The following is a 15,139-nucleotide window of genomic DNA, read 5'->3' on the forward strand; positions in this document are numbered from 1 at the left end:
GTCATTCACGATAGACCAATCACAGCAGACTAGACCATCTGACCAATCACATCAAGGTAAGATAAGGTAAGAATAACTACCTATAATTACGAAATAATAGTGTTTTTACACCTTCTATGTACATAAACGTGTTGTTAGACACTCCATAAACCAAAGTAGGACTTTAAAAATCCCTAGTTATGTACTCTTTAATGCATCTTCAAATTATCTTCAGTTGGTGGCTCAGCAAACATTGTTTAATGTAATGTATTTAACTATATTTAATATCATGTTGTTCATTTTATTAAACGTGTAATGTTAGATTGACAGCACTATTTTTAAATGTAGCAAAAATGTCCTACTTGGCAGGTTCTTTTAGAAAAGACCACTCAACTGGATGCCTTTGAAACAGTGGCGTCTTTGGTCACCTCTGTGGTACGCCACCTACGGCAGTTTATTTAGACCAAGACAAATGTGCACAGACTCTTACGCGCCTTCTTTTCCTTTGGACCGGTGGGCTCGCGCTCAGACGAGGGTCTCATGCTTGGGCGTTCTCGCCCAAACTGTGCTTGGAAAGGTCAAAAGAGGAGACGGCATCAGCTTGAGGCTTTTAATAACTTATTTATCAACGGCCGCAAGATTTATCACAGGGGTTGTAATTGATGACACAGGCTTCTTTCGTTTTATTGAGTTTGTCTGAACATTCGGTTCCTTCCTTATAACCCACAAAGGCAGACAGAGGAAATATAAAGAAATAAAGACCCTAAAAGTTTTTGGAAATGAAATTGCAAAGACAGATTTCAGACAGGCTTACTGACCACTCCCTACATGTAATCAATCAAACAGATAGCCCCGCCCCAAACTCACACGATTGGTAAACTTCATCACTATTTTGGGCTGGTTGGGAATGTTTTAATAGTATACCATATACACCTTTCAGGGAAATTAACCTGAGAAAGTTTTTTAAAATCGACAAAAATTACACCGCTTCACATTTTCCTTCACAGTATTCGTCAGTTGTTGAACATTATGTATTTTGTAGCATTGTTTATTATTGTTTGTGTGTTAAAACAGTGTTGGTTTGACTGCAGTGAACACATAACTCAGTACGCGGTTATAGTCGAAAGCTTGCCAACTGATATTAAGTGAAGGACATCGATGCCGGTCTACACCAAAACGATTTTTCGCAGCTAAAATTGAAGTGATCTTTGTTGTATTTCATATTTCCATTTCAGTGACATTTCAGAGACCAAAAAGTAATATTGACTTGTATATTTTCCCCCTGTTCGATATATGTAAATGAGAGACTTTTCATAAGAGTTGAGTTTATAATTGACTGTCTCAGTTTATTCATTTACCACTAATTTAAACAATAGGGGTTTTCAACGGCTCAGACCGATACAGAAAAACACTTATTTCATACCATCTACAACTGTTTCTTTTATAATATATACTTAGTTCCAGACTAAATGCATTATCTATTGACAAGGCTGTTTGTGGATGTAAATCTAACCCACATTTGTCAAGTCGCTGTGGATACAATGCTGATATCCTCCAAATAGTCAAATATTGTCTGATAAATTGTTCCGGTCCACACCCTTTATCTCCTCATGTACTCATCTCCATCCAGCATTTCCCATTAACATGTGTGGGGAAAGTCAAACACATCAAGAACAGCGGCTCAGGGTAAAACAGCAGTTTGTGAACTCAAGTGTCATATCTGTCCGGACTCCATTGAGAGAGCTGAATGGGTCTGATCTCAATGAAAGCTGGTGGTTGTCTCCCAGCTAGCCTTGAGTGCCGGGGTGTGTTTGGCATTGTGTGTGCGGTAATGTCTGATGGGGGGGTTGACGGGACGATAGTTGTTTACTTCTGCTGGGGTGTGTGTCTCTAGGGGCGATGGGAGGCGATGTTGGTTGCTGGAAGAATAGAGGCTTGAGGCCTCACAAAGGCCATGTTTAAAGGCGTGTGGGAGCAAAGGCTGGACAGACAATAGGGACGAGGGCTTCTTGTGTTGGACCCCATTGCCAGCTGTCTCCCAGCACAGCGGCCTGCTCTGGTCTGCTGAATAAATAATAGCAGCAACCCCTGCCACTCGCATGTAATGGCCATTGAGAAGGGCTGGGGCTGGGCAGTGCACACATGGAGGCCTTTGCACCTGTTCACCACTGGCCTGATGGTGCAGCCATATAGGACCCGCACTGTTGTGTGTGGCCCCTGTGTCAACGCCCTTTGTTGCACAATGATTGTGACCCTACTAATGAATGTGTTTTTATGTTTCATACTGTAGAAAATGTATATTGTATGCCCTAAACTTAACCACCCCAGAAAAATTTGTGCATTTTTACATTTCAAATGAACATCACACACACACATGAATATCAATATAGATGAATATAAAATATAAATTAATTTATATAAAAAACTCTCCAATCAAACTAATTTAACCCTATATGCTATGCTATATACTGTAGATGCAGTAAAGATTTTTATGTTGAGTTTCTTGTAACTGTGCAATTTATAATTGCTTAAACCAAGTTAAAACCACTTTAGGTGGTTTAAAGAGTGTTCCAGGTTAAAGACAAGTCAAGCTTGACAGCATTTGTCAGTTTCCAAGAAAACGATAGAAGAAAAAGATAGAAATCCACTTACATTGAAAGTCTGTGGGGCAATCATTGTTTGTTGGCACAAAACTGTTTTTAAGGAATATTTAACATACTGGTGTTGACATTAAATGAAATTATTCAATTAAATAGTTTGAAATTAAATACACTCAATTCTCCGACAACACCCTGCAGATTCTGTTGATAGAGCATAACTAATATTCAACATGTACTGTACAGCATAAAAGACGTGCGACGTGATTTGCAGTGTGACCTTTTTGCTTTTGAAAGTTCACAAAATGAATGTGTTTTGTATAAGTACATTTCAAATAGTCCCCGAGTTTCAGCTGTTTGGAGTCTATATATTATGAATGGCCTGGAGAGTATAGTAACGTGTAAGTCATCCTGTGAGAGCGTCCTGTTTTAATGAATTAATAACGACCGTATGATAATCCCATCGGTGTTTGTGGCTTCAGGAAACTTGTTGATATTTTGTGCGACAGTCTCATAAATTGAATCGACCATTAAACCAGTAAAATTGGTCAAGACGGCTTCTAAAGCGTTTGATCTTGTCCTGGCTTCAAAGGGTCGTCAGTGTTACACACGCTGGTGTTCTCTAATCCATCACACACACACAACCCAACAGACGTACCGTCAATGCGGCCCCACAATGGCACAGTGTAAAATAATCCAGCTTGCTCCTGGGGGACACGCCTTTCACCAAGGTTTGTTCCTTGACCTCTGGCTGCCAAGGCAACAGTCTGGTAGTTGCTCACGCCGCTTATTTTGAATGATTCATGAATCAAACAGAAGATTGGCAATAAATGTACATTAGGTTCAGTTATAATTCTTCATGTTTCGTTGCTTTATCATATACAACAAAGACACCCTTTGTACATAGGGTTTGTGTGCGTTTGTTCCATACAGTTCAATTTTGTATTTACTCTGATTCTGGGAATGCTTTAACAAGACTGCAGCCAGTAGATAACTGTAAGACTGTAAGACGTTAAACACTGTAGCCCATTTAACTTGAATGACAGACAAATTAGATCGTAAAACAGATAGTCGTATTGAGCTCAATTGCTGATATTTGATTAACTCATCAAAATTGCTGCCAGTTCCTCTGATAATCTCATGAAATATCTGTTTTATGAAGGAGACACAAGCAGAGATGAAGGACAGGTACATACGGGTATCATCATAGCCGTTACTAACATTAGCCCTGATATAACATGATGATTGATATTGTGTTAAAGGAATAGTTCACCTTCGAAATTAAAATTCTGTTATTTATAAATAATAACAAAAAAATAATATAAATAATAATAATAATATAAATTATTATTAATAATAAATAATATAAATAATTTTTTTATTATTTACACGCCATTTTGTAATTTCAAACCTGTATGACTTTTGTTGGGGACAAAAGTTATACAGGAAAAAAACGTTGGTCCCCATTGACTTGCATGGGTTTTGTGTCCGTACAATAGAAGTCAATGGGGACCAATGGGTTTTGTTTGCCAAAATTTTTCAAAATATCATCTTTTGTGTTTTGCAGAAGAAAATCACACCCGTTTAAAATGTGTAAAAAGTGTGAATAAATGATGACACAATTGACACATATGATAATATTGTAAAGAAGTCAGTATCTGATATAACCAATAGCAGCAATTTAATAGATTAAATATGATATTTTGAATTCTTTTGGTCGAGAGAATAATTTTGTGAAAATGTGATCTGTCATGTGACCATACTGACCCCATCACAATCTGGTATAATAATAAACCTGCTCTGCTGCTATTTTTATTCCTCTTAAACATAAGAGGTGGTGAAATTCATCTAGTCTCCTTGGCATTTAGTTTACACTCTCTCACACATACACACAAGTAGACACTCATGAGAACCAATGGACTGTGTCTGTAGTTCAATGCCATCTAGTGGCTAAACCTGTTATCAGCGTGCCGTTATGTTTAGGTCTTTATGCAATGTGCTATGTCAGTAGGCTTAGCATTGATTAAAAATCAAATGATCTTTTCATTAATAAGGTTATATTATACTTTATTATTTGAAACAATGATACATGTTTATTTGTTATGTATTACAATATATGACACAAATTCAATCAGTGCTTTAGAGTAAGCATCATTTTTATAAAAAAAATGTCTCACTTTACTAAGTAAACTAATGGACTGTGTGCTCGTTCTGCGTGTTTAATAGACAGACAGTCAGACTTTTCCCACAGCACAGTGTATTTGCACTGGAATCACATGTAGATTGTGGATATGGAACACTGCACATGCGAGTGTGTGTGATGTACATGTGATGTTTGTGTGCTGGCGGATGGCCTCTCCATACAGACTCAGGGCTGAAGCTCTCTGCACCAGCTGGGGGGCAAGAGCAGCACCAGGAGGGCAAGCTGTGTGCAGCTGGCGGCCTGAAATCAGCGCAAGCCTCATGGGAGCTTCCTGTCCCTGGGCACCCTATATCTCCCCCAAACTGGCCTGACGTCTCTGTTGCAGCTCATTGTCTGACGTCCTACTGTACCTAAACAGACAATTCCCTCCTGTACACAAAACGGCCATGGGGAGGTTTGGCTGCTGTACGCGTAAGCTGTCTTCTCATTCCCAGTCTCTATAATGTTAGTTATTTGAAGATGAAGAATGTTATTTCTTTGTGGAGGTAACGGAATAGTTACATTTATTAATATATTTATATAATTATGAAATTAAATCATTTAAAACAGGTAAAACAGTTGCTAGTCTAAACTGTAGATCTTCAGGCATTCATTGCCATTGTACATGTGTATGTACTTTTTCTTTTGCACATATCATAATTCTAACATCCAGTAGCAGTGTGTCACGGTTACTTCATGCACACCCGTAAAGGCACTCTTTCCTGCTGTGGTCCAGTGACACTAATTCAGGTTAAGTGGATTGATTTGAGCAGCCCTGGATTGCATATAAATCGTCTGAGCCTCGTCCACGACTGCAGGTTCACCACACACACAGACTAATGCTTGATGTGTATGGCATGATTAAACATTCATTTACCTGTCTGTTGTATACATAATTTAAAGCGACAGTGCACCCAAATATGAAGTTCTTCATTTATTTATGACAGAAAAGTATATGTTTGGTAGAATGTTCAAAAATGACAGCTTCAGTCCTCATTCACCTTAATTGTAGGTAACTAACACATAAACATCATTCTGAATTTAGACATAGGTTTGAATAACGTGAGAGTAAGTTAAAAATCATCATTTTTTAATTTGGTTTAACTATTCCACTAAGTATGGAAAATATGCTGAAAATTCATTGTGACACAAATATAACTACACTCACATAATAAGTTTACACTTCCCATGACTGTTTTCTTTCCTGCATTCTTCAAAATATCTTCTTTTGTGTTCAACAGAACAAAGAAATTTATTTAAAAAAATTCCAGCTATGGTAGCCAACTGGTGGCCAACTGTTTGGTTACAAGCATTCCTGTCATCAGAACAAATACATTTTTACAGGTTTGGACTTGAGGGTAAGTAAATGACTTGAGGGTGAGTTTCATTTTTGGGTGAACTGTCTCTTTAAAGCAAAATTAGATTTTGCATTTAAACTCTTTAAGAAGTCATTCTGTTGCAGGATAGTGTCGGTTTGTTACCTCACGTTTTCTCTGTCGCTATGACGACAGCGAATCAGACGCCATCCATCTTGTTGCATCTGGCTGTCTTAAAAAGTGATACGACCTGTGTAAGCGGATCAACCCCTTGCCCGCAATTCAAGCAGAAATACAGCACATCCCGAGAGCTTTGCAAGGTGGTGTTTACATTAGCCCGTTGTCGTACGAAAACAGTGTTTTAAAACGAAAACGATCCTCGTTTATACTGCCGACATGCGTTTTAGAAAAAAATTCACGTGTCACATGACCATTCAGACACGCTGGGCATGCGCAAACAAATGTAAACAGCTGTCATACAAAAGTGACCGTTGGTTACTAATCACAGACCAACCAGTACAAAATGAACATGATGGCTCGCAGACCGATCGACGGATGACATCGCAGTACTGAGTGAGCTATTTGAAAGCTCTCAATTCTCTCTCGCGTTGCTGTAATGTCACCGTGTCGATCTGTTTACTCAGTGCAGCCTGTTGTTTACACGGTCCTTGCGAGGCTGGTCATTGTCACCTTCAGGTAGCGTAATGGCTTATATGACAGAGTCTTAACGAATCAGGGAAGCAAACGAAATGCATAAAACCCAATCAGTAAGCGATTTTGGCTAACCACGCCCGCGTATTCTAAAGTCTCCGTTTTCGCCCGTTTAAACAGAAACGCAACCCCGGAGTTTTCTAACTAAAACGGGGTCTGCAGCGTTTCCAAAAGTCTCGGCGGTCGAAAACTCCGGAGTAGTCTAAGCGCCAGGCTTAACCGTATTCGTTTTTAAAGAAACACGCAGTAGTATAAATTGCGTATTGTCGGTTTTACTCCACTCCTCCCCACCTTGGTTAAGCCCTGAAATTGCATTTGACAACTTAACAGCTGCATCGCTTTCCACTGGAGCTGATTAGCAAGTCTGAGTCTGCCCCGGTGTTGGTCACGTTTGACAAAGTACAGTTACATAAAGGAGCGGTCATTTGAAAGTCACTGACATTGTCCACAATGTCTTCTCCCAACAGAGACAATTTATTACTTTTTACTCCATGGATATAGTTTCTGTTTTATTTGGGGCAGGACATTGCTTCCTTTTTTAAACAGATGTAACATTTTGGTTTACATCACAGCAATGTACAAGATTTACTTGTTACTTGTGCTGCTTGTATTGGAGGTAGGAACCTTCTCATTGTAGAGAGCGTTTTATTGGACAAAGTGAGTGAGTGTAAGATGATTCATTTACATTTTTGGTCCATTTTCCAGGGAAGAGAAAGACTGTAAATGTAAAATGCGTTTTTGTCAATTTAAGTGAACACTAGCAAATAGATGCCTCAAAGCCACAACACCGATTATGAAGATAAGGGTTCTTAATTTGTTCCAAAGAAAGAAAGTTTTTCATAAGTGTATACATTACATGTACTTTTTTATTTTCTGCCATATTGTAAATGAAACGTTGTATTCTTTTAGGACACTTTATTGAGATTGAAGCAATAGTTCAGTAGTATAAAAAACGTTCTAGTGTGTTTCTTTAAAAACAGTGTATCCCTTTTGCTGCCATGACTTTGGCTATGTGGACTATTGGATAATGTTGATCAATATCAATTTGGCCATTGTTTTATCAATTTACGTTTGGTTTGGCTCCGTTTTGCTATTTATCTCCAATCATCCAATCAATTTTAATGAACAAATTCCCACCCAACATACTTTTTCATTCATTATTCTTTATCATTTAAAAATACTGTATATTCCGAATACTGTGTATTACATCCATAAAATGGGTTGCTTACAGCAATTCACACAAAGCCGTCACAAGTTTTGTTAGACTGAATCAAGAAAACTATCAGAACAATTAATTCAGATTCTGATAAAAGAAACTTTAGTGGTCTTTACATTACCAACGCATAGAAACATATGAATATACGTAGTCACGTACAATATATGTTAAAATGCAAAAAGGTTTAAAAAGAATAATATAAATAGTAACATAAGAATGTACATAGATAATTGTAAAATAAAAGTACTAAATATAGAAAACATATTGTGCATTGGTTATTTCCCAGTTGTGGTTCTGTTCCAGTCGGTTTACAGTCAGTTCCAGCTATCTTTTCCACTTAAATTCATTACATTTATTATCATCTGATAGCTGAATACATATTTATACGACAACGTGTAGTTAAAGATGCAAATGAACAAAGATAGATTGCCTTCTGAAAAAATTACTAATTCCAAGATGGTACAGTATGCACTAGTGGGTCAGATTAAAAAGCAATACTTTTGACAACACTTTTTTAAAGCAACTGTCTGCTGGGAGAGAAAGAGTGTGCCTGTGTGTGTGTGTGAATGTGAATGAGTCAGAGTGTGAGTGTTTCATGCTGCGGCCAACTCTGCCAAACTGACAAAGTGACTCCAGCCGCTCTCCTTCAGCAAGCTGTACATGGTGAACAAAACACACCAATCGGCACAAGCAGCCAGCTCTCCCTCCCTCGCACTTTCCCTCCGATTCTCTCCATCCATACCGCACCACCTAATGCTGCCCACGTCTCCGACCACGTGCCGCTGCCCGGGCTGCGCTGTAGCGGCTGTGGGCGCTCGTGCCCAGGCGAGCTGGTGCCGCTTGGAGTGCCCGGCGTGTGCTGGAACGCGACAGCCCGCCGGTCCCAGGGCACCCATCACATGGCCATCTTTAAGCCATCTGCAAAGCAGAGCTCTTCCCGCCAAAGCATTAAATTAAATCCTTGTTTGGGCTGATTAACAAATGGCCTTGTTTTTCCGTGTTCCGCGAGCTTGTTTTTTCCTCCTGTCCTGCCGGGGCTCCATCGCGTCGGAATGAGCGTGGCAGAGGCGGCGAGTCTTCGGAAAGTCTCAGGAGTGGTCGGGATGTTTCGGGGGGGAAGTTTGCTCAGGATCGCGTCTGTCTCGAAAGCAGACCGTCCAATTCCCCGTCCCACCGCCATCAGGCTGTCACAGACCACAGACAAATGAACAATTAATCTGGGCTTGTAATCGAATGGCACCCTGTATGATATTTTAATTGCGCAATTGGAGCCGTTTGGAACTCGGAACTTAATTGCAATCGGGCGGAAGGGACTTTGGATATCCTGTTGCGTGTTCGCAGACAATCGGTCAGGTAATATCCGCAAGCTTGTTAGCCCTGTGCCACTTTTGGAACGCTTTAACCACATATTCAGGATTTCGGAATAATTCAAGATTTTAATCGTTCAGGAATCAACGGCTGAACTTTTTGAAATATTGTAGGGGACGTGCACTCATCAATGTCTTGTGTTGGTTACGGCCCTGCCGCGTAGTAATAATAGTAACCAATAGGACTGTTCACTTTGACCAAGCGCTGTGGAAACTTGAGGGTAGAAGCATCACCAACACCTGCCAGACCAACTGTCCGCCTACTGTTTTGGATCTAAAGAAACAAATTTCACGATTGAGAAGCCAGTAAAAATGGTTTGATGAAACAGCACTGGCTGGGTTCGAGCGACATTTGCTTTTAGTCACGCAGACCCTTCTGTTCAACCCCTGGCTCTGTCTTCAGCACAGTGATTGCGCGCCACGCTGGTTAACAAGACACCGTGACTGATCCAGCATCAGACTGTTGCAAAAACATGTTGTATGATTGTCCATACTGATCCTTGAACAACAAAAGTAATGTAATGTAACCAATTTGCTCACTTTAGAGAGGTTAAATGAGCAAAAGACAGGAAATTATAATAAGGAGAGAGATGGGGGCAGGATCGAACCTATACGTCCCACCCTAGCACCACAGCTCAACGTGTCTGACCACCTGTATTTAATGCTGTACTTTTCTAGTCATCGTGTAAAAAAACACGTCTGTCACATATCAACAACCCCTGAAGTTTATTAGGCAATATTACGTTAGATACATTTATCCAACATTCTGCCGGCTCACTTCTGCACGTCTATCCTTCATCTTTTTCTTTTCTTTTTTTATACTGTTTGATTGGAAGGCGGATGCCTCTCTTCATCTGTTCCCTCCCACCCAGCGATTCCTCGTCCTTATTGAGGCATACCGGCGAAGACCTCCGTCTCCTCAAATTAACATGAGCAGGTGTTTTTCTCTGATGTGTTAATTAGGAGAAGCTGGTGTCATTATGCTTTAAGTGGATGTTACAAATAGAACATGTTGTTTATTTTCTCTTCTGCTGAAAAAAGTGATCAGAGCTGTCACGAGGCTCATGTGTCACTTAGAGAAGATCGTGGCTAATTACCAGGAGTTCAGAATCAGAAAGTACATGTCTGAGGACTCTCCAGCGTCTGCGCTTCAGCCCGTACCAGATTGTCGATCTTAATAAATAGGAGATCAGCAGAACTCATTTAAACAGTTCTGAGGTTAAATTCGGTCTGTTTTATTGAAGAATTGTGTACGGTTATGTCTGAAAATGTGTGTATTCTGCGACATCTGTCAGTTTACTTTGATTAGATTCTCAAGACAGTTTGGAAGTGTTTTTCATGTAATACACTTTATCTATGTCTAAAGTCTCTACTTTTCTTAGTACGCACTAAATTTAAAAAAGATGGAGTGTGTTTTATAGTTATTCAAAGTGTAGTATACATAGGGACATATTCAGTATGAATTGCATCTGTTGATCAAGTACTGTACATTTAACCACGAAGAACAAAAAAACGTAATTTCACAGAACTTTGCTGTTATTTTTTTACAGATTTTTCCCATATAATGTGCAAAAAACTGTAATTCAGTTTTTGTAGTTTTCAATTTACAAGAAAAACTGGAAAAACATGTAAATTTACATTAAAAAAATATTTTTACAGTATATTTCTGACGCCCCAGCTGCCAGAAAAATGTTCCGTCAACCGTCAAATAACAAAGAAAGACTACACATTTACAAGAAAAACAGTTGACAACCTTGTAGTTTTACAGGAAAAAAGGTTATTTTACTGATTATTTCTGGCGTCCCAGCTGCAGCATTATACTTACAGCACTTTTCTTGTTTGTAAACTTCTGCATTTAATAATTATTTCTTTAATTTGACTTATTACATTCGATGCAAAATATTAAGGAATGTTTACTCATTTTTCTGGATATAAAATGATTTTCTTTAGTCACTATAAGACATTTAAAATGAGCAAAATGAACACAAGTGTGTTTGTTTCCAGCATCCAGCATGCATCACTCAGCAGGCAGATGTTATGTGCATTATCACTCTTATTGCACCGTGTGTGCGCGCAGCTCTGCCCCCCGCGTGGTGATGCTGACACCCTTGTAATCCTGCTGTTTATTATTAGATAGCGCAGGCTGTTGCACCAGAAGTTTTGCATGATAACATGGCGTGACCAGCTGCTCAGCAGATGTTGTTTTTTTGCGGCTTTGGCGTAGAAAGGTTAAAGGTGTCTCTTCTGCCCCCTGTGAGGACTCTGTTACCCCCTCTGTAGTGCATTTCCCCACACATTTCACTGTAAACTGACCCGGTGCCACCAGCTCTGGTTTGGTTTTTTTTAACGCCTGCCCCTGGATTTAGGCAGATGATGCAGTATCTGACATCGGGACTAACAGTGCTAAACATGTTAACATTTTAATCCCAGTGTTAAATCAAAGTGAAGTCAATTCAACAGTTAAACACAGACTAATAATGTTTGGCTTGATCCTGTGCGGTTTTTGACATTAGGGAAAACGCTAAGGGGTTTTAGTGGAAATTACTTTTGTTATACAAATTTTTTAGAATGTACTGTATATGAAATAAAATTCTTATGGTCAAATATATGAAAAACGAAACAAGTTGTTAGAAACTGTGTGCTTATTTATTTGCATATTATAATAACTCATCTTTTCTTCTCTTTCAGGTGAATATATTAAGAATTGGAGACCTCGCTACTTCCTGCTGAAAACCGATGGATCCTTTATCGGATACAAGGAAAAGCCACAGGATGCAGATTTACCCTACCCGCTCAATAACTTCTCTGTTGCAAGTAAGTTATATCTTTAAAGTAGGGCTGTCAAACGATTAATCGCGATTAATTGCATTCAGAATAAAAGTTTGTGTTTACATAATGTGTCTGTGGACTGTGCATTTTAATTTTGTATTTATAAAAACACACATGCATACATTTAAGAAAAATATATAATATTACAATTATTAAACATTTTATATAATTTAAATTCTTGGTAAATATAAATAAAAAAATGTAAATATTTCCTAAATCTGTATACGTGTGTGTATGTGTTTATAATACAAAATTAATGCACAGACACATATTATGTAAACACAAACTTTTATTCTGGATGCGATTCATCACGATTAATAGTTTAATGATGAAAGACTTTAAAGATTTTGTCCAGTGTTTCCTTTTGTGAGGTAACAGAGACATGAATCACCATAAATCAGTGCAAAAGTAGATTTGTTGTTTCCTTCTTTTCAAGAATAGTTTAGTTTTACCTGTCTATTATACATTTTTATCTTAAAAAATGTTAGTTAGATGCACCAAAACACACTCATTTTCTTTTTTATGACCATTCAGACCCATCAAATAATTAGAACGAAACTGGATTTCTTCAGCCACTGTACAGTATCTTTGAACTAAAACTAAAGGAATTGCGAGCATCCACACATTTCCTCTCTGAAATAGCAGTGAAACTCGACTCGACCTCGAGCTGCACATCGTTGTGTGCAATTGCATATCCTGCTCTCAGCGCTGGCTTCTGGACACAAGCTGCGAGTGGCTTCCCAACCCTCCATCCGTCAAAAGGCCCAGCCAGGTTTTAATCTAAAGGCTGGAGGAGCGAGGGGTGGCCATACATCCGGCCTGGGCCGCTTGGCAGTGGGAGAGGATTGCCACATCTGTTGCAGAAAGCTGGGAAGCCAGGTGGCGGTGAGAGGCTGATAGCCTAATGCACTCTGTAAAATGGCATCGCTCTCACCCTCTGTGCATCGAGCTGCCACCAGACTGCCTTCATCCAGACCAGTCTAACCAGTACATTCTGACCAGGCCTGCATCTGTTCCCAAACACACCGTAGCCCATATCCACCAATTAGCCGTTTTTAACAGTAATTGCAGCATATTGACAAATCACCTTGCATGGTGAGACCCACCGGTTGTTTCATTACGAGCACCACACTATAGATGGCAACAACGTTATATGGTAAATACAGCTGGCTTATGTTTTTGTAATCCACGTTGAAAGATCGTAACCTTTTTTTGCATGAGAAGCTGTTCTCGCTAACATCTACAGAGTTGTCTGTCATATTTGTCGCCTGATGTTTTCATGCGTTGGCAACCTCTCAACCTTATTTTGGACTTGAGAAAACCTTGAAAAGATGTTGCAAGGTGCGAGCGGCGGAAGTCTCAGCTTTTGCGCTGTTTAATTGCCATGCTAGCTTTCCTTAGCTTCGAGCGATGCTCGTCATCTGTGATCTGATGTGGCAAAGCAAACAATATTGTCAGATCTGCCTCCTCTCCTGAGGTGTCACATTCTGGCTGCTGTGACCTTGTTTTCCAGCACTCAGCGTGGGACTCGTTTTTGCCGCTACTGCTCAGGTTGGTGCTCTGTACCAACTACGACTTTGTGACCTTAGTGCTGTCGTCATTAGCCTTCCTTTCTAAATTTAGGCTCTGCCGTCATTCAGAGGTGGCTGAAATTGGCCAGATGAGGGCCCTCATTACAGGGCTGGCGGGGCTGATCGCTGTTGCGTTTCACCTGTCGTCTGGGCATTGCCCCCAAAATCAGCCCACCTCTATTCCCTGTGACTTCATGGAGTATCTGAGAATTACATTACATTATTAGTTGTTAAAATTATTGTCAAAACCTTTAAAAAAGGGATAGTTCACCCAAAGAGGAAAATTCTGTCATCATTTACTCTTCCTCTTGTCTTCTTTAAACCTGTATGACTTTCGTTCTTCTGCAGAACACAAAAGAAGATATTTTGAAGAATGTAGGTAACTACTCATTCACTTTTATTGGATTGACGCAAAACCATATTTGTATTGTCAATGGCAAGTCAATGCTTACCTCTCTTGTTCGGTTACCAACATTCTTCAAAATATCTTCTTTTGTGTTCTGCAGAAGAACGAAAGTCATACAGGTTTAAAGAAGACAAGAGGATGTGTCAATGATGACAGAATTTTCATTTTTGGGTGAACAAAAAAAAAAGCTGTGGTTAATTAGAACATTAAATAAGAAGAAACAATGATTTCATAAAAATTGACAGATGTGATGTGTGACAGGGATTTTCGGGAACATTCTTTTACTGTGGAGTATTTTGTGAACTTAAAAAATGTAATTTTAACAACATTTTATTGAAAATGCGTGTACACTACCGGTCAAAAGTTTTACACTTGTGTTCATATTTTTTCCACATTTTAGAATAATAATAAACTCATCAAAATTATGAAAGTGAACAAAGGGAACTATGGGAATTATGTTGTAACTAAATTTTATAAAATATTTTATCATCTTCAGTGTAGTCACCTTTTGACTTTTGCAGAAATGTTTTCTTGTCTTTTTATCAAGCAGCTTCTTGAGGTATCATCCTAAAATGCTTTTAAAACTATTTTAAAGGAGTTCCCATCTATTCTGTGCTCTTATTGGCTGCTCTTTCTTCATTATTCAGTCAAAGTCATCCATTCCAAAACATTTATGCAATTATATTTTTGTCTACTAAACTACTTTCAGACATTTAAGCATACACCTTAAGATCCAAAGTTTTTTTAAATAATGAGAAACATTTCACTCAAGTGTCCCAAAACTGTTAACCAGTAGTGTATTGTCTTGTGCACTTTTCATTGAAAATTATATTATTTAATAAATTATAATTAATTTTTCCCTACAAAAATCATAATTTTCTAAGTATTTTACAAGTGTTTTACGTATTTTACAGTAAATTTACTTTGTATGTACTGATAAATTGTACAGTTATGGTAAGGAAACT

At 38.8% G+C, this 15,139-nt stretch overlaps 1 protein-coding gene across 1 annotated transcript in view; it reads left to right on the top strand.

The window, feature by feature from the left end:
• akt3a (v-akt murine thymoma viral oncogene homolog 3a) overlaps positions 1-15,139 on the top strand; it is a 74,439-nt gene that overhangs the window by 38,835 nt on the left and 20,465 nt on the right. The window contains exon 4 of the mRNA XM_057342462.1: positions 12,057-12,182. Coding sequence (XP_057198445.1) covers positions 12,057-12,182 — 126 coding nt within the window. The remainder of the gene's footprint in view (positions 1-12,056; positions 12,183-15,139) is intronic.

Source organism: Triplophysa rosa, linkage group LG9 (assembly GCF_024868665.1).
Source record: "Triplophysa rosa linkage group LG9, Trosa_1v2, whole genome shotgun sequence".
Classification (NCBI taxonomy): domain Eukaryota; kingdom Metazoa; phylum Chordata; class Actinopteri; order Cypriniformes; family Nemacheilidae; genus Triplophysa; species Triplophysa rosa.